Source organism: Meleagris gallopavo, chromosome 3 (assembly GCF_905368555.1).
Source record: "Meleagris gallopavo chromosome 3, MGAL_WU_HG_1.1, whole genome shotgun sequence".
In the NCBI taxonomy this organism is placed as follows: domain Eukaryota; kingdom Metazoa; phylum Chordata; class Aves; order Galliformes; family Phasianidae; genus Meleagris; species Meleagris gallopavo.
In genome coordinates, this window is record NC_139406.1 from 67,836,103 (window position 1) to 67,857,513 (window position 21,411).

At 36.1% G+C, this 21,411-nt stretch overlaps 1 protein-coding gene across 6 annotated transcripts in view; it reads left to right on the top strand.

Moving 5' to 3' along the window:
- Positions 1–21,411, top strand: part of RALYL (RALY RNA binding protein like) — a 375,450-nt gene that overhangs the window by 302,625 nt on the left and 51,414 nt on the right. For all 6 annotated transcript variants that reach the window (XM_085221356.1, XM_085221357.1, XM_085221352.1 and 3 more), the window contains one exon: positions 13,615–13,647. In XM_085221356.1, coding sequence (XP_085077482.1) covers positions 13,615–13,647 — 33 coding nt within the window. The remainder of the gene's footprint in view (positions 1–13,614; positions 13,648–21,411) is intronic.

Genomic DNA, 21,411 nt, shown 5'->3' on the forward strand with positions numbered 1-21,411 from the left:
AAGAAATGTTAATAATAAAAGAAGTGCATTAAAAATTGCATATGCTGTGCAAAAGGTAGAGAAAAAATAGGAGTAAAGAAAAATATGTAAGCATCAAGATTTTTTAACATCCTAAAGTGAAATCGCACAAAATGTGAAAAAAAGATCACATGCCTAAAAGTGAGTGAAAAAGAAAATCAGAATCACAGAATCATAGAATGTGTTTGGTTGGAGGAGACCTTAAAAATCCTCTAGTTCCAACCTCCAGCTATGGGCAGGGTAACTGGCCACTAGATCAAGTTGCCCAGGTCATCCAACATGGCCTTGAACACCTTCAGGGATAGGGCATCCATAACTACTCGGGGCAGCCTGTACCAGTGCCTCCCATTCTCTAAGTGAAAAATTTCCCTCTATCATTGCCCCTTTTTCTGTCGCTATCAGTCCATGTAAAAAGTCCCTCCTGATTATTAACTTCTTTTAAGTACTGGAAAGTCACAATGAGGCCTTCTCTTCTATAGGCTGAACAAGTCCAGCTGCCTCTTTTGATGCAGCCCAGGATACAATTGGCTCTCCAGAATGCAACTGCACACTATTAGCTTGCATCAGGCTTTTCAGCCACCAGGACCCCCAAGTCCATAGATATCTCTTTATTAGTTCTTCCCCCTTGTCTGTAGACTAATCTCAGTGCTGCGATCCAAGTGCAACACCTTGCACTTGGCCTTGCTGAACCTGATTAGGTTCATGTGGACCCCCTTTTCAAATTTGTCCAGGTCCCTTTGGATGGCATTGTTTCCTTCTGTCATATTAACTGCACCACTCAGTTCAGCCTCCATGAGTGCGTTGGCTTTTCTCTAACAGGAAACCAGAATGACTAAGGAAAATGAAGGTATAAAATACGCCAAAAAGACTGGTTTTAGAGTAACCTCTACTTTTATATAATTCTGTAACTTTTTATCGTGCTGTAAGAAAGGTGAGAAAATAGTAGACCATACAGGAAAAGCTTCTTTTGCATTAGCAAAAAAGTTAGTTGACAAGCTATTTAAGAAAATCAATTTTAGCCAGAGGGATGGAATCGAAGAATTGGATAACCAATATGCGAATGTGAATTCAATGGAAATGTTATGATGAAATTCAGCCTAAAGACTGTAAAGAACTAGCTGAATTTGTGTGTGAACTATTATTGATTGTTTTCAAAAACTTATGGAGTCACACAAGGTAGAATAACAGCAGGTATTGACAGGTGTACACCTATATTTTAAAAAGAGGAGAAGCCATAAAATTATCAGATCAGCCCTGCTTTGGTTCCCAGATATGCACTAGAAAAAAAAGAAAAAAAAGAAAATTTATCAACACCTAGAGGACAGTAAGATGGTAAAAAAAAATCCATCTGCATTATCAGGAGGAAATGATGTTGAACCAAAATAATTTCCTTCTTTAAAAATCAGTTGATACAGTGTGTAAAGAGGAAACAGTAGGTGTGCTGTACAGTCATTTAACAAGCTTTAACTCTGGCCATATTCTGTTTGCAGAAACATTTTCAAGAAAATTTTTGTTGTCCTGAACAGAACTGTCCAGCTTCAATCCCAATTTATCTTTGGCTACACAGATTTTCTCCCTGCAGAGAACATCTCTGTAGTCCGCCCATGTAATCTGACCTCTCCTCTAATGGCCATAAACTTTCCACCTACGCTCAGAAGATCCCTGCTCAGCCAAGCTGACTTTCTGCACCTCCCACTCCTAACACTTTCATATTGACAGTTCCTGTGATAAGAGATAATACTTGAAAAGTGAACAGCACTGATGAACAGCAATATTTTCAAAACCAGAATCAGACAATTCCTTGAGCAGCCTGAAATCCACTCTCCCTCTTTTCCTCCTGTCATCAAAGATTTTAAACTCAACTACTTCATGAGGCTAAGATGGCCACCAATTGCCACTTCACTCACAAGACCTTCTCTTTAGAAGCAACAAATCCAGGACAGTGCCTTTTCTAGTTGGCTCTTTTATGGACTGTACCAAGAGGTTACCATCAGTGTGCTTTCTGGACCTGTTTGTGTCAGCAATGTGGTATTCTCAGATGTGTGATATCCTAAGATGCATTATACATAGCATAGTCATAGAATCTTAGGATCATTGAATCCTTAGAGTTGGAAGGCCTCAAAGGTCACATAGTCCAACTCCCCTGCAATGAGCAGGGACATCTGCAGCTAGGTCAAGTTGCTCAGAGCCTGGTCCAACTTGACCTTGAATGTCTCCAGGGACAGATCTTCCACCATACCTCTGGCAACCTGTTGCAGAGTCCTCTCCACCCTCACTGTAAAAGACTTTTTCCTTATTTTCAACCTAAATCTCTTTTAGTGTAAAACCATTTCACCTTGTCTTTTTACCATAGACCCTGCTGAAGAGTCTGTCCCCTTCTTTTCTGTAGCTCCCCTTTAGATACTGTTATCAGGTCACCTCACAGCCTTCTCTTCTCCAGGCTGAACAACCCCAGCTCTCTCAGCCTGTCCTTGTAGGAGAGATGTTCCATACCTTGAATTGTTTTTGTTGTGCTCTTCTGGATGCCCTCCAACAGGTCTATGTCTCTCCTGTACTGAGGACTCCACATCTGGACACAGTACTCCAGGTGAGACCTCACCAGCGCAGAATAGAGGGGTAGGATCATCTTCTTCAATCTGCTGGCCACACTTCTTTTGATCCAGCCCAGGATACAGTTGGCTTTCTGGGCTGCACACGTTGCTGGCTCATGTCCAGTTTCCCATCCACCAGTACCCCTAATTCCTTTTCAGGAGTGCTTTGCTCAATCCTTTCATCCCTCAGTTTGTAGAACTAAAATAAATAAATAATCAAATGAATTGGTATTTAATTTCATTACATCATAAAATTGTTTTAGCCATTTATTTTTCATATTGGTTTTCCATCAAGGTATTAAATACATGGTCTGAAAGCTTTAGAGGCCTAAAAATGTCTATGGATGAGGTATGTGAGGTGAGAAGAGAGAACAGCTGGAGACTGCTGGGTACACGGAGCCAAATCTAATGTGGTGTCACTAGTACTATTTGGAGGGAGCTGGGAGCAAACTGTCCCAAATTACATCCAAGGCTGCTTGCTGAAAAAAATAGTTTGTGTGCCAAGAACAACCCCCCACAAAGAGTGAATTAATGCTTGTATGATGTAGGGAAGCAGGGAACTAGTATTTGGAAGTAAAATGGGAAGATAATTACTGAGCATTGTAGGGGTGCCTGTTCACTCTCCTCATTCAACAGAATTTAGTATTCTAGTTGATTAACAAAGCTTTCAAAGAGTTATCTGGGAGTTTTTGAACAAGTTCCCCTTATGCCACACTCCAAGCTTCCCCATAAAGCCATATATGCAAAACAGGTCTTGCCTCAGAGCCACATCTCGAAGGCCAAGTGAAGAGTTATTCAAGGTCTGCTCCTCCCAGTATTCCCACTGTTAGCTGGTCATGAAGCCTTCGAGCCAGATGTCCACCAAGACGAGACCTGCCCTAGAATGAGATAAGGAATGGGATGAATTTAGTAGAAGGAAATACTGAGTGAACTTGTCTCATGTTGCTTCAGCTGGCCTGATCTCCACCCTGTGTTAGTTGGATTCCCATGGCACTACCTATCTGTAGCCTGGGCAAAGGTGCCCCTGGAGGCCGTGATCTTTAGAAGGTGCTTTCTGAAGTTTCAGACTTTATGGTTCAGTTCTCTTTGAGTGGCTTTAAATGCAGTCATTTCCCATTCCCGTCCACTTCTCCATACAGTGCAATTCAGCATGCTTGATTTAACATGCTACACATTAGCCATATTAAACAACCTTTACAATGGCATACATCTTGTGGCCTGTGGAGGAAATTAGTTTATTCAGAAGTCTAGTTTTAATATACTGGAGATATCCTTTTATTTACAGCACATGATTATGTTTTTAATATCAATGTTTAAGAGTGTTTGTTTTTTTTTACAGAAATACTGTGTCAGTTTCCACAGTACATTTTATAATACTCATCACAAAATTGCTTAGATTATGCTGCATGTCTTCCATATTCTTTAGGTTTGCAGTTTTATTTCATACCAGAGGCTTAAAGAGTTGCTTACAGCCTTTCTCTACTTGCTGTCCATTTCTCAGATGTATATTAAGATATTTTTTGTAGTATGTGGTCTTTCAATCCTCACAGCCATCCATTATTTCCAGTTGATCACCTGAGTGCTCCTTGGCATTCTTCATTTCAGGAGAAAGTGTGACAGGCAGAGTGAGTGGCAACATGATCACCTCTTCCAGGGAAGAAGAATTCTTAAGATCATTCCTCACATTTGAAAACATAACATAAACTCAAAAAGTTCTGTGCCAAACAAGCATTACTATTCTATTTGAATACTGCAGTATTTTGCATAATGCTTTCTGTAGTGTGCTGTTGGCAATATATTAACTATATGTTGTACTGGTATATAATAAAAATAACTGCAGGCATAAGGACCTTTCTTGATTGAGTATTCTTCTAGATTTATTATAACATTCTTCTTTATTCTTTCTTTCTCTTATTGCATTTTTGTTTCATTTTTATTGTTGGCTTACAAGAAGCACAGTACATCCAACAGAAAATAGACCTGATCAATTATTTTCTGATACTTTACAATGGCATTAAAATGTGATTATGCCTCTCAATTTTCAGGATTTTTTACAAGATCTAAAAAAAAAAAAAAAAAAAAAACTTATTTATGCTTATGGAATATAATTTTTTTTCTGAATGCATTGTTTTGAGATTACACAGTTTGATATCTCTTTTGAGTAAATGTAAAGTACTTCCTTTTTATATAGATATATCTTTTTGATACTCTTGATTACTGTCCTTCATAAAATATTTTGTTTTAGTGCAGTGGGATATGTCTGAGATGACTGTTGGTTTATGGTTTCTCCTGAAAAAAAGACTGAAGTTTAAATTAAAGTTTAAATTGAGATAATTTTAAATCTGACAAAATGTGTTTTACTTTCATTTCTTCAAATAATATTCTCAGAGATCACATCTAAAGCATTCACTACTTTACAGGAAAAGAATTGATCATTTATTCTGAAATTCTCACAATTCATAGCAAGTTTACTATTCTTTCAAAGAATAAATTTTTCCTAATATCCAACCTGAATCTCCCTGGTGCAACTGAAACCATGATCCAGGCATGAATGTTCAGAACCTAATAACTTCAGTGAAGGAAGAACCGGGACATCCTTGGTAATATACAGGAAAACCTTGACAAATCACAGATAGCGAAAAAGATCAAGAGATTCTTATTCTATCAAATGCACTTGTCATCTTGGATTATAGTTTCAGTCATACTATTTCCAAACTATGTTGTAACCTCAATAAGAAGGACAGTAAGACTTATTTTTTTTCTTTCTCTTCAGTATTATAAAACTATTACTTACTTCCTTTTAGAAACTATTTCTAGTGACTACAGGCAGGTACTCCTTGTCCACTCATCAGTTTTTGTTTTGTTTTGTTTTTCTATTCACCTCCATCAGAAATTTTAAATATCATCTTGACTTGAAGGATTGTCCTGCACATACAGTAAGACTAGCACTCACCTTTGTTCCTTCTGCCAAGTTACTCTTTAGACTTACTATCTTTATGCAATTTATTTTTTCACTTTGTTAGAGGAAACCAATGACACCTATTTACACACATCTGCATAGGAGGTGCATTCCTTTTTCCTAGCTCAGTACTTGTCCTCTTGCAGATGGTGATATATGGTATCACTTGGCAGATATTGTTTTCTTCCACAAAAGCCCAGACACCTTAATCACACTCATGCTCAGATTTCACCAAGTTTGGAGAAAAATAGCTAGTTTTCTTATTATTGCTTTTTTTTTTTTTTTTCTGGTCTTTAATCTTCTTTCTTGCCTTTTGTTATCTCCTCTGAAGCCTAAAGCAGTATACCATAGCAAAAGTAACTAACTGTGAAACTATCTTATTTTTTTTTCATGTTTTTCTCACTGTTTATACTTAAGTGGAACAGAAAATATATTCGCTACTTTTTGATGGTATTGAAATTACTAAGCCTCCTTTCTTATCCAAGTGTTTGTGGTGCTAATAAAACTGAACAATTTTTGACAGATAACTCAGAAAGTAAATTCCTAAAAGGTCTAAACCACTGATGATTTTGCCTGCAGGCAAACAGAAATAATACATTTAGCCATCCAATCTTGACAGTCTGAGCCCAGTTTCCATCCTGGCCATATGTGAGATTTCCACCCCTTAATACTTCATGGCTTTTTACATTTGTTTTAAGAAATAATCAGAATTTGGATTCATTGTTTACTAGCAGAAAAAAATGATGCCTTCTGTAAATACTCAGCTGTGCTTCTCTTATCTTAAAAAGAAAAATGATAGTACCTGCATCATATAAAGAAAAATCAGAAACAGAAACCATGGTAATTTTTCCACATTCATGTTCTGATGAGACAGATATCAGACAAATAGTTTCTCATTTTCCAACGACTGTTGATTGATAATTGTCTTAACATCAGAGAAGTCTTAAAAGTGAAAAACTATTACTGACAGAGAACAGAGCAGGATCTTTGCTAGCATGGCAAACAAGCAGCAAAATTACTCATTTTTATGAATTTAGTAATCCTATAATTGGAGCAGTAATAAGTAATGCAGGAGAAGGCTTTGCTTCTGAACATTATTTTGTGGGCTCTTAATTAGACATCTGTTCTCATGTAAAGTAACTCCTCTAATTGTGTGGAATTGTATATGCAGTTTGGTTTGGGAGATGTTGATATACTGCAAGGATGCAGTTTAGGTGGCTTGGGAACAGCCATAGACACGTGGCACTGGATTACAGATTTAGATTTCTGTGGACACATAAGTAAGGCTGGATAAATGAGGGGCTGCAACTTACAATAAATATATTTTAGTTCTAAGAATCATATCAGAAAAAACGATTTTAGTTTAAGAGAAAATGGATCGTTGAGTAAGATTACAAATAGCATAAAAGGCTATGCTGTGTAAAGCACAGAGGGACAATAGCAACATATTAATATTCAGCGAGCTCTTAGCAGTGAAATTTCCCCACAAGCTTATTTCTTGGTAAATGTACCAGTAAAGGAGTACCCAGTTTGAAAATATATTGTCCTGGTTGCCGGGATTTATACTTACATACTGCAGGTGATGCATAATTTCAAAAGAAATTTGTTTTTTTTTAGGAATGTGTTACAAATTGCATACTTTTTTGTTAGATTATGATTGCTATTCTTCTAGAATATTTTAAAAAACAGCAGGTACTTTACTGAAAAATAAAAAATGAAATTCATAAATATGTGTGAATCCATTATGAGTTCTAAGAAATGAGCAATTTATGATATATATTGGCATGAAACTTTATGTTGTATTTTTCGGTCTTCAAAGAGTGAGATTACTCCAGGAAATAGCATGACAAACATGAATCATACATTGTCAAAACATTGCCCTTCCAGTAACTACTTTCAAGGGTTAGTAGTGTCATTGAGGGAAAAGGAGATTAAACCTCTAGCCTTGGAATCCTCAAAGGCAATACTTGCATAAACCTCCATCTATTTGTGACTACAAATAGCTGCACAGTATAGTATTGCTTGTGTGTATTAGATCTGTCAATGCTATTTTGTTCAGCCCAACGTGATGAACTAATTCTGGACATTTTTAGACCTGATCATATTGACTTGAATGTTCTTACTCTGATTCAGAGCAGAAGAGGGTCAGGTTACACAAACTTCATGCAAAGATTGATTAAAGCTGGCAGAAAGAGGACCTTAACATAGATAGCTAAGTACACCACTACACCTTTTTCAAAATTCTTTCTTTTGTTGAGAGTATAGATTTTTGCAAAATGTATTACTGTATCACAGGAAAAGCAAATTAATATTTACAGCAGTGACATGGAGTTCCTTTCATTCTTGAGTTTGTTTCCTTTGCTTATTGGAACAAAGGAACTAAATGAGTACTTTTTTCAGCTGGGAAGGACAATCAGGGTCAGGAGGGTTCTTACCTGAAGGATGGATTATTAGATGGATATGCCAGTTCTAGTTCTCTGGAAATTACATCACTCTAAACTTCATAAGTCTTGGAGATTTTATTTTGTTCTCTTTTTACAGCCTACAATTTAGGCAGTAAACTTACTAATAAGTATTGGAAGCTACTTCCTTCACTTTTCTTCTCCACGCCCCTGCTTCTTCCCTCCTTCCCACAGCCCATTCTATACTATAGGGCAATAGCACACACAGCATACAACTTAACAAAGTGCAATTTTATTGGTATATTGAAATCAACTTTTGCATATGCGAGCTATCATCTTAGCTTCCTGATGTTATGGAAGATATCAGAAGGAAGAATCAGTCCTTTGAAAGCACTTCCTTCCAGTATTGAATACTACTTTTTATTCTGTTTGTACATACGTCAAGAATTTGTTGCTTACAAACCATGTGACACAATTCAGGTTTTGTTAGGGATCTACATAACTTCGGTGATGTGTAAAAAAAACTATTTTATAAAATTTGGTAGAAGAATTTAAAAGGATGTATATTGTATTATCTTGGGTTAGGTTAGAGAGTTTCTCATTAGGTACCACAGACAATATCCCATGCTAAAAGTTCCCTAAAATTCTTTTTCTGCGCAAAGTGCACTGGCATTACCTTATTACTTTATTATGGGCTTACGCAATAAGTAGAATGGGCTAAATAAAATGTACTGCATAGTCAGTGACATTTTCAGAATTTTTATTTATTTTTAAATAGAAGCCAAATATTGAATTTCTTTCAATTCAAAGCTCCAAAAAGCCTAAAGTCATATCACTCTTGCAGCATATTAAATGCAGGAGAACTCCATTCTTACAGAGTGAATCATACAGTAATCATAGGCATACAAAGAATATGCCTACACATAGAGTGCCACAATCCTGCAGTCTTATGTGGACCAACCTTAGTATCTGCATCACCAGAAATAATGTATGAGATCTACAACTTCAAATATATTGGAAAATTACTTTCTTTTAGGGTGCGAGGAAGAGAAGGAGGGAGGACCAATGATGGCTATTTCAATCTCAGTAGATAGTATAGCAGTTGCATAAAATACTATTTCTTATGTGGTTTAATCCATCAGGCAGGTCAGTACTTTACCATCACTTGCTAATTCCCATTTCCCACTGGGGTGGGGAGGAGAATTGGGGAAAAAAACATAGAACTCATAGGTTGACACAGAAACAATTTACTAAAACAGAAAAGAAAGTAGGAACGAAAATAATAATAGTAATGATAATATCTTTACAAAACCATTGATGCACGAAGCAACTGCTCACTGCCCACCAACTGATGCTTAGTCACCAAACAGCAGCTGCCTGCCCAGTCAACTCCTCATAGTTTTTAAAGCTTTTTGTGCACGATATCAGATGTTGTAGAACGTTCCATTGTTCAGCTTAATTCATCTGTCCTCATTCTGATGCCTCCCAGCTCCTTGTGCCCCTCAGTGCACTTTACTGGCAGGGCAGGACAAGAAGTTCAAACATTTTCAGCTCTGTGTGGCTTAGTTGTTGTGGCAATAACTAAAACAACAGAGTGTTATCAGCATTGTTTTTCTCCAAGAGCCAAAACCCAGCATCATAACAGATACTATGAAGAAAATCAACTCATGATTTTTCTACACATGAATGAAAAGCTGAAATTCTTTGGATTCCTGTTAGAAGTATTAATTCGTGCTGCCCCCCGTCAATTGTAGTCACTGTCAGACAAGGCAATATATGACATCAGCAACACTCAAAGGTTATTCTCCTTGAGAAATCTGATTTGAAATTGTAACCCAGAATGAATAGGGCAATTTTGTTCCTGACCATTGCTTTTCCTGATTCAGGATAGACAGTTTTATTACACTGAAAAGTCAGAATAAGACTAATAAATGACTTATATTCCACATATTTTTCTTACTTGCTCTGTAGAGGTGGAAATTGTATGATCATCATTAGGAAAATATTGATTCATAATAAATTACTTTGGAGAATACTTGCCTAAAATCCATTTGCTTGTGTACAGTACAAATACTGTTAGTAATGTTATCTACTTTTTCCTATAAATAAGTTTTGGGAAGGAGAGGCAATGATTCCTTGACAAGAAGCAATATTGCTATCTTTATTCATCTCCATGCTCAATCCATATCAAAAATGGGATTCAGATAATCAGCATTAGTGTAGGCAAGCTTAGCAGCAAGGGAAATAATAAGATACACTTTATTTAAAATCAGATCCGGTACAATGTCTCAAGACAAGAGCTCAGTTGCAAGTGGTAAAATGCTAAGTGGGAAATTTCTGGTGTTCCTATCTTAAACACATAGTGTGACAGTATTGTAGTATATCAATGGTTATAAATTGATTATGTATGCCTGTTACAGTGCCTGACATTAGTTGAGCAACTCTCATAGCATAAAAATACTTTTGTCTTTTGCAATTATATGTAGGAAAGAATGCTAGACTTTTCATAAAACTTAACTCAGAATCAAAAGGAACGAGAACCTCAGTCTTCCACGACCCATTTGTGCTACCAGTCAACTTGCCTTCCAACCTTTCAAACTGATATTTTGCCTAGACATTTGGACAAACCAAAATTTTCTAGTGGGAAAACCATTTCAAGAAAGAATGAAAAGTGCAGCTTCATTGCCATTCCTATACAATTAAAATATTATTCCCCTTGTTTACTGCACACTTCAGTATTTCTTGCATACTTGATACTTTTTCTTTTTTTTTTGCAAAAATAAATAAATAAATAGATAAATAAATTCAGTTTTAACATTTTTTCCAGAAGGCGCATGACAGCACTTCTCTCAGTGCTTATCAGTATTACTCTTTTTGAGAAACTGCATTTAATTATGTAAAATTTCTTCAGATCTCAAGAGAATTTGGTGTACTGCAGGCTAGAAAAGAAAGTAAAATATCTATAAAAGTTATTTATAAATGGCATTTGTAAAAATGATATAGCATGTTATTTTATATGGTGTTGCAGTTTTAAAACCTTTGTATTAATTTGTCATATACTGAATGAGAAATTTAAATAAAAGGGCAGAAGATAATTGTATTCCTTTACTATGAGGAACACTTGAACTAATTTAAACTAATGAAGCAAATTATCTAAAACCATTTAGTCGAATATACTAGCGAGGGGTCAAACTCAGGGCAACACTATTTAAATCAAATTGAATTCCATCTTGAGAATGGATTTCAAATAGATTTTTAATTGCAGTATTTTGTCCGCAGGGCATTCTATCACATGCTTTTAATATGAAAGTAAAATCCACCAAAATATCCTCCATCATAACAGTGCCAAGTCTCTTTTCATCACATAGTTTCTATGCTGTGATGTCTGCAAAAATGTTACTAGGCTTTTCATTTCTGCTCATTTTGCTCATAGATAATCTCTTGAGCCAAACTCTGGATAATTTACAGGATTGACTCATTACATTAAGCAGAAAAATGGGAGGAAAATAAAACAAAAGCATAACACTAGCTGTCTTTGAGACTGGTACAGACCCTGCAAGAAAAGCACTGACTCACCATGTGAAAGGTCCTGTCACTTCATTGCTCTCTGGAATACTACTTAAGCATGAGAGATGTCAGGATACGCATTATCTTGGTGCTATGAGAGTTTGGTGCACAGCACAGCAGTCTGGGATGGAAAGCATTTGTATCAGCAGTGGGGCTGCTCTGGAGAAATGTGCAGGGAGTACAAGCAAACACATCTTCAGGTTTCCATTGTGCTTCTAGTAATAATCAACAGTGACTTCTATGTGGGTTATAACTCCAGAAAGAAATGGAAAGCCCAGTTATACCCATGAGGACAAGAGAAAAGTTACTGTGTATTGGATATACTTTTACTTTTCTCAAGTCTTAAGTCACTCTTACAAATCACTGGAGATCTAATCTCATGAAAATAGGGTTTAAAGTACATCTGAAGAACATACTGTAAATGAAAAATAAATTTCCAATGGTAACTGTAAAAAATGTCTTTTTAAAAAGCTAACACTTCAACAAAAAAAAAACAAAAACATTTTTTAATGACATAGTCATATAATTCTTTCAAAAATACAGTGATAAATACACAGGAACAGAAAGAACATCATAAGCAAGTTTGTCAGGACTTATTCAACCAATACAAGGCTGAAGTTGATAGCTTCTTGGATCTCATCACTAATGATGACAAGACGTATTGTCACTACTATGATCTGGAGTCATCATAGCAGTCCATAGAGTGGCAACATGTGAATTAGTCATCAAAGAAGAAATTAAAGACACATCTCTCAGTGAGTAAAGTGTCTTTTGGGATAGGAAAGGGGTGATGCTTCTTGATTTCCTGGAACCCAAACAAACCATCAGTTCTGACCTCTACATCACAATGCTGACTAAGCTTGAAAACTCAAAGTTCCAGAGTCACACCAGAGAAGACGACGGCCTTTCTCTTACAACACAATAACGTCAGGTTCCATAGCAGTTTGAAGACCATGGAGCACATTGCCAGCCTTGGATAGACTGTCCTAACACACCCACCTCATAGACCAGAATTTGCATCTTCTGCCACCTGTTTGGATCTATGAAAGATGGCCAGCAAGGCAACAGTTTCATAGCATTGATGCCGTCATAACACTTGTGAAAGAGTGGTCATCTCCACTGGTACAGATTTTTATGAGCGCTGCATGCAGGCTCTTGCTCATCACTGGTAAAAATGCATAGCTAGTGGTGGTGACCATGTAGAAAAATTGTGTTTTGTAGCTGTGCTCTATCAAATAGTGTATTGTGTTCTTTGGTATCGGTTGTAGTTTCCATGGAAATAAATAAGAGGCATTACTTCCAGTTGCAAAAAGTGGAGCAAAAATAGAGTAAAATAATAAAGACGAGGATTTTTAAATTCATCCTGGTTGGCTGGAAACTACCAGTAGAAGTGGTGACACTTTGCAGTGGTGCAGCTCCTCTCAGAGACAGCAGTAATGGCAGGGCATTTTAGAATGACATTTTTGATGATATTTTTTGGAACTGTGCATGATTCTGTGTTTACCAAGTTGGAGACATTCAGCTCCAGTGCAAAGCTGGTTCTGGCAGATCTGCTACAATTTCTCAGAATGAAGAAATGAGCATGTTATAGAAATAGATGATACCAAAAATTAAACAAAATGGGTGTGAAAGCCATCAAATAAGGAAAATTAGGAAAGTATTTAAATTTACACAAAAATTTTATGTTTATTATGTTTATTATTATTTTGTGTGTTATTTAAATTTGAAAAAAAATAAAAGATTAATTATCTTTCCTGAAACATTACCATTAAGGGGAAAAAAATCCTTTACTTACTCAATCTAGCCTGGCTACACAAATCATCTGAATCATTGAGGTTTAAAGGATTTAGATATGCTGCTTCATAAATGATTGCTAAATCAAAGTTCAGTCAAGTAAATGAGGTTCCTTTCAACTGAAGCTCCTAGGATAGTGGGTCAAACTCTTCTATGCTTTTCAGATTGTGCATTCATCCCCAAATTAATTTCATATTGAGAGTATTCATTTTAAATCAATCATATGAATGTTCCAAAATTGAATTAATATTTATATATTAAACTCATGTTATTTGCTTGACAGGCTTGAATCAAAGGAACCTTTTCTGTCTGTTGGGTAAGTAGGAATATGGTTATTTCTATAGAATGTTGTTACTTATATATCAACTATCATACAGTATAATGTATGGGATAATACTGAGCATAAACACCTCTTATCAACATTTCAGGTATTTACTATATCTAAGCTTATGAAAAGTAGATATCAATCTATAAAGACAGCAGCTGTAGGTATCTTTCTTCCAAAAAAATTACTAGAATGTATGTTTTGATTCTACTGACTAAATATATGTATATATATGTATATATATAAATTTAAGAATTAAACATTGTAGCAAAAATTAGCTGTTTTATTATTTTGTTTTCACTGATTCTTCAGTTATATATTCTCTATACCACTTGTCTAAGCCGATGATTGAAGAATTGGTAGTTTCTTTTAAAATAAAGTTTTAGTGATAACTTGGTAACAGAAAAAAAACATCAAATTTGTAAATTAGAAAAATATGTTTTAGCCTTAATATCGATGACATTTACAATGATATACATATTACAGCTATTGTCTTCATAGGCACATAACCATGTGAACAGTTATTTAGTCTCTGTTAAAATTATTATCTTATCCTTCTAAAAGTTTACTTTTAAAAGTGATGGATTTTGAAAAAAAAGTTATTATTTTATAAAATTTAGTCCTGAAATGTATATGTGTTTATATATATATGATAGGTATCTGTGTTTTACTTCTGAGTATAAAGTTCACTTCCTATTTTTTGTTTAGCTTCTTTCTTATAAAACTTTCCTCAGTTTCCTAACATTTTCATTCCCACTTCATTTTTCTTCAGAACTGTATACCCTTTTTTTCTTGCCATTCTCATTTTTCCTAGTTTACAAGTCCATATATTTCATGCTACCAAAAACATAAACTGCAGATAAAATATGCCAGTGCAAAATAGCCATGTAAAGGTTAATTCTACCAAATAATTGTCAATAGCTTCCAAGTTACTGTATTAACTACAGATGTAAAACTACTTCAGGTTCTGAATTGTGAATTAAAAGCAGTAAGCAAAGTATATCAGTTAAGAACACAGAAGCTCAACAAATCAGTGTGAGCAAGATTGGGATATGATTCAGGTTTTTTTAGCATAAAGTAAGTTTGTCTTGTTTGAGTACATTTTAATTTAATTAATTGCCATTTCTACTTTCTACCAGCAAAAAAAAAAAAAAAATTGTTGAATAATAAGTGAAATGTTCATCAAATGGAGGAGCACAAGAAAGTGAGAACCAAGGAGGTGCTCTTGGTTTGCATGCTTTGAAATGTCCAAATTCATTACCAGATTTAATCACTATTGTTGTTACTTCTTGCTATTACACTTTGTAACTTTCAAACTATTCTATAGTATTTACTATATAAATATTATATTCTATACTATTTACTAAACTGTACTATTTATACTAGTTCTTTTTTTTTTTTTTTTTTTTAGCTTGCACTCTTGTAATGATTACCTGAAAACCTCAACTTTAAGATTAAAAAAAAAAAAAAGTTGTTTCATGTTGCTGTGGCAGAAGAGCAAAATAAAACTGAAAAATAAATAAATAAATACCAGGAAGCAAATAAAATGCAATGTCTGTGCCAGTAGTAGCAATTCATCTTAAACAGCAGTTATCATAAAATAATAAATTCTATGTTTGTAGCTCATGTCATGACTTGAAGAACTTTGCTTGCAATTTTAAGATATATATGGATGAGGACCTAGGAGGAAAGGTTATCTTTTGTGTTTGGGCTCCTGTCCAGATGAGAGGAGTGGTGGCCATGGTGTAAATGCACATTACCTCCCCATAGTCATTGAATGCGACTTTATTGACAATCTGGACTCCTTGAGGAAGTCTAACTTGAACAAACATATTTATCTTCTTTCCAGATTTTGTTTGTAATGTACTTGAATTATTTTTTCAATTTCATAGTGATAATGATTGAAAATGCAAAAATTGGACACCACCTCTTTCCTAATTTTGCCTTTACTGCTACATTTCATCTAACTCAAATAAGGTTTTTTTGACAGAAGCAAGAGCACTGTGCTCTGAGGAGGGGCCTAAGCAAACATCCACCTCCTTGGTACTGAGAGATGTTCCTCCTGGTCCCACGGTAATGTGGGGATTCATTGCCTCAGGGGATGAGCTCTCATGCTGAGATGTGTCTGAGGTTTTAACCAGACTGATAGTTGCAACAATCTATCCTTTAAAATAGGCTGTTTGCAAAAAAAAAATACTGACTGAGACTTGGTTAGACTAGCACATGAGTGCCCTCAACACCTCTTGAAGCCAGAATTGGTAAAAGCAACAGCTTATATTACTTTTGGTTGCTCAGATTACTTGGTCCTGCAAGGAAGCCTTTAATTTATTTCCCTTCTGCAACAGAGATTTATTTCCACATTTTCATTATACTGCCTGTAGGAGCTAATTATCCTTTTTCATTTTGCCATTTTGAAAATAATGGCTTTCTGGTGCTTTTCTATTGTTAATTCTCTAGGTAGAGGAAAGGAACTTGAAGTGGGACAGCCAAAGAGCTTGAGCCTGTCATGCTTTGCATGAACACTCAATGTGTGTACTGGGCTTTCCAGAAAGAAATCCCACAAAGCAAAAGTGATTCTTAAAACAACATATTGCTTATTTTCTCTCAGAGAATACAAAAGCAGACCTCACCTCTCACTGTTGTGGTTTGTCTCCCAAATGCTGGGAGACATCTCCTGTACTCCATCAGTAAAGGAAATTGCATTTATTTTTCTTTTTATGCAAAAAGATATAGCAGGGTATTTTGTTAACATGGTAAACGTTGTGTTGGTGGGGGGGCTGCAAAGGTGGCCTCCATGAGAAGCCCTCACTGCCCCATGTCAGATCAGAGCAACTCCTGCTGCTCCAAAAGAGACCCACCACTGCCAGAGCAGAGCCATGAGTGATGCTGGGTGTGCCCTGGGAGAGTAAATTCGGGAAAGGGAAAAACTGCTGCACAGCTGGGAGTGAGGAGTGAGAAATGTGAGAGAACAGTCCTACATGCAACAAGGTCAGTGCAGAAGGAGGGCAGAAGGTAATCCAGGTCCAGAGCAGGAACTCCCACAGCCCAGGAGAGGCCCATGGAGGAGCAGTCTGTCTTGCAGCCTACAGGTACCAAGTGGAGCAGACAGATCTCCATGTGCAGCCATGGAGGAGCCCACAGGCAGCAGCAGAAGTGGCTGAAAGAGCTGCAGCCTATGGATATCCCCACGGAAGCAGCCCCAGGCCAGATCTGTAGCCCACGGAAAGCAGTCCATGGTGGGACAGGAGGGCTGGAAAGCTGCACCCATGGGGACAGTGTAGAACAGTGCTCTCCTGAAAAGTGTGCCCCATGGTATGGGGCAGCTGGGACAGCTGTAGCCTGTGGGAGGCCATGTGGGTTTGGAAAGGATGGCATCTGTGGGAGGGACCCCACATGGAGCAGAGGCAGAGAGTGATCATGAGGAAGCAGCAGAGATTAACTGAACCACAACCACAATTTCCTATTCCCCTGCTCCACTCAGAGGGAGAAGCTGGATGGGAAGAAAGATGTTCTGGGATTGTTTTTAGTTCTCACTCCTTTAGTCTGTTGGTAGTTGACATTAAATTACAATATTCTCCATACACTGCATTTGTTTTACTGTGGCAGTAACTGTTGAAGAATCTCATTTATCTCAACATACCAGGGTTTATTTTTCATCATATTTTCCCCTCTGTCCATCTGAGGAGTGCAAGTGAGAGATCAGCATGGTGGAGCTTAACTTCTTACAAACGTGAAACCACCACACCAATGCTCCATCATTCACTGTGCAAGAGATAGATATATCTGTAATGGCTGAGGTTGGCAGGGCCCTCAGAACGAGCCACCCCCTCCTCCAGCAGGGATACTCAGAGCAGGAGGTTCAGAGCCATGCTCAGGCAAGGCTTCTGAAGATCTCCGAGGAGGAGACTCCACAGCCTCTGAACAAGCTGTGCCAGTGCAACGCCACCCATACTCACACAGTAACAATTTTTTAAATCAGTGGTTTGTAACTAGCTACAACTGTATATAGCTTTTAAAATAATATCTAGTCTTTGATTTAAAACATGCAGAAGTAAAAAATAAAAATAAAAATAAAAAATCCATCACGTAAGTTCTTCAAACTTTTAATAAATGTTTGTCCTCTTTCTCAGCATCATTTAATAGTATGTTGCATATTGTTGAATTCAGAAGAGACAAAGAGAGCAAGTAAGAAACAGAGCTGATTTTTCCGAGTCTAGCAAGAGCTTAGGTGTCTCTACACCCGATGCAGAAATGGGATTACCTCTTGGTAAGCAAGCAATAGCTCTTCAGTGCAATGGGCTTTGAAAATACATGTGTTTTATGCATCTGACTGTCAGCTGAGATTCAATCTCTTTCTTTTGTGTACATGTTTAAGAAAATACAATGCAAACATCTGACTTTTTCTTTTATTTTCAAGATTGACTGGTTGCCGTAAACATTATAAATTTAGGAGTAAAGCCCAGAGAGAGCTGTATCTGAAATTAATGTGTTGTATGCATTTTTTATATGATGAATAGTTGTCTGTCTTGTAAGAAAGAAGAGAGGTACAACTGGCACTAATTGCTGTATTTTTTGACATTCTCAGTAAAGCCACTACAATTCTGAATGAACTACTGCCTTCCTCACAAAGATCCTGTTTCTAGACAGTATATGATTATAGAAAATACAGAATAGTTATGGGCTTGTATTTTCAAATCATAGCCTAATCAAAATACCATTTGAATCAGAAGTATTTCTAGAACAGTTGAAGGAATGTAGATGAGCTGAATTTTATGAAATGCATAAAGAAAAATTCCTTAATTTTCTTCTTACAGAATTATTCTGAGAAATATCTAATAGCTGGAATTTGTCTCCTACATTTTCTGTTTGAGGTTTTCTTCTCAATAAGGATGTTTTGCAGAAAATCCATAGAAAGTCCTGAACTCAGACATCTTTTTGAGGGATCTTATTCTTAAGAATTGACAAAGTTAAAATTAGATGCCTGGTTAAAACCAAATTCCCATTGTTATGAATTAATTGATCCACTTCCATATTATACAGATTATTTTAATTCATAGTCTGTTTTTTCAGTTTTTTGCGTTTTTTCAGACACGAGGTTATAGGGCACAAAGCAGAACATACCCACATTCTGTAACTCTTGTAGAACAAATACCAATAATGCTTCTCATTCTGATTATCAGATAGCACCAGCTGAAGGAACAGACACTATTCCTACTGTTCCCATCTGGGAACAAACTACGAAATTATTTTCCTTTAGTGGAGTGAAAAAGAGGAAAAGAAGAGATAGTGGAATCATTTTGCACTGTTAATATGAAACCAGTAACACTGCCAAACTGAAAATAATTTCTGTCATTTTCATGCAGTCTAGGTATTCAGGATTTGCACTTACATGAAAAACATGGGAGGTCTGCACGCACTTGACAATTTATTTAAACTTTGGCTATCAACAGGAATTAGGACACTACAGGGGCTTTACATGTGGTGAGACTGCCTAGGTAGTCTCCAGAGAGATAGCAATGAATTAGAGAAAATAGCTAACATGGAAACCTAGGAATCTTTATATGGAAGATGCTGAAAGCCTGTATGGTTTAATTTCAAGCAGTATTATTGACATACTTATCTTTTAGCAATTTACCAAAAGCCATAAGGATCAGTTTTTTTCTATAATTGTTTCCTCTGAAACTCTACATGAATTATCACTGTTTTATAAATGTATAAAAAGTTGTTTCTTTGTTTTTTTCTTGAGTATATCTGTGAGAAATAGATTACGAAGTCACAGTAACAGGTAATGTTTTGTTCCATTTACTGAACTTGATGGTTTTGTATCATTTTTTGGTGTTTAAAAATCCCAGATTATGCATTTTTCTACTCATCTGTAATGTAAATGATTATTTTTTGGTTCCTCTGTTTGCCTGATATTCTACAGTATTTCCATTTTCACACACACAAGGAAATATATATCACATAGAAATTATACTAATACATTTGGGGAGAAAAAAGTCTTTTCCTAATTCCATTAACTTTTATTAGCAACAAACTTAACAAATATGCACCTTAATAAATTCCTTTTTTCCTCTCTGACTATAGTAATCAGTAGCAGTGGGGTTCATAATTGAGGAAAGCAATAGAGCATGAGATCACTTTTTTGTCTTTTGGTTATTCTATTTGCTTTCCCTTTTGTTTAGTTTCTGTTATTTCTGTCATCCAAGACTACCCTTTCATTAGTATTTCTAGAAAAACAATAGCTATTGAGCTCATTAATGTTGAGTAATGTTAGTACCTCAATACTAAATAACCATAGTCTCAACTGTGTTGTGGCATTTTCCCTTTCTATAGAGGGAAAAATTATGGATAAGAGAATGCTTTTGAAGTCTGGTGAGGAGGTTGAAGCATTCTAGGGGAATAAATAAATAAATAAAAACAGGAATGGAAAAATATGAGGATCAAGCGAAAATTACTGGGGAAAGGACAACCTGAAAGCAAAAAGGGAGACAATAATCTTAAAATGGAAGATGGAAGAAGGAAGGACTATATTTTCTGATTATATTTTTCTAATTATATTTTTCTGACTATATTTTCTATGTTTTTTCTGAGTATGTAATCTCAATATGAAACAGCACTATTTACTTTAAACTCATTGTTGCTGGTGTTTGCCCAATGAGTAGTCACTGGCCTACAGATTACTAAATCAGTGTTTCTAGAAGTCTGAGTTATTTATTATAGTACTATCCCTTCCTATTTCTCAGGTATCAGTGTTGCACTTTGATAATTTCATTAAAGTGTTGTGTAAAGATAGCTGGAAGAAATGGAAGATGTCATCTAGAAAGGTTGTAGAGTCTCTATCCACTGAAGTTTTCTAATCTCAGATAGGCAAGGCTCTTCTGTAGCCCTGGATGTCATTGAGGGACAGGAGGCTGGACCAGACATCTCCTAGAAGTGTCTTCCAGCTCTGTGAATAGACAGGAAAGACTTGTGAGCTGTTGTATGCATGACAGCACACAGTGATATTTTTAACCTCTGATTTTCCTCAGAGATCAGGAGAATGGCCCATTCCAGGGCATGAATCTTCCTTAAAGAGGCAATGCAGAAAGAAGTACCTCAGACAGAAACATTGCTAACTCAGAGGAAACTATAGATCACACTTCCCTCTCCTAATTGTTGGTGTTCTTAAAATGTTATTAAACTTCAAGGTAGGAGACATTGTCTTTGGCGTTATTCTGTCAATGGCCTTGTATATCATACTGAGAAATGATAAATCACATCTTACCTTATTGCAGTGTTCACTGTGCATTAGTGTGCTGTAGTGTATCCTTCATTTGAAATAAAATCAGGGTATGTCCTGATACTAGGCAAAATTTCAGCTTGAAAGATAAATCATTTGATAAAAGTTAGCTTAATCTGAGAGTTCAGGCAGATCAGACATCATTTACAGATGACTTTGTACCTACATTACTGTAATGTCTTTACACATCATAATTTAAAAAGAAGCAGGACTACGTTTAGAGTAATTAGGTACATAATCAATAGCCTCTGCTTCATCCAAACTGCTCTCTACTTTCAGAATGAGGAACATGATTTTGACTGTTTTGATTTTGGCTTTTTTTTTTTCTTTCTTTAGTTTCAACTATAAAGTGCAGTTCAGAAGCAGTTTGTAGTTATTCATATAGTTTTGGGATTCTTTTATCACAAGGTCAGGCTGGCTTCTTATAATTCTTATCATTCTTTGGACCTAAATGCAGATCTGCTGACATCAAC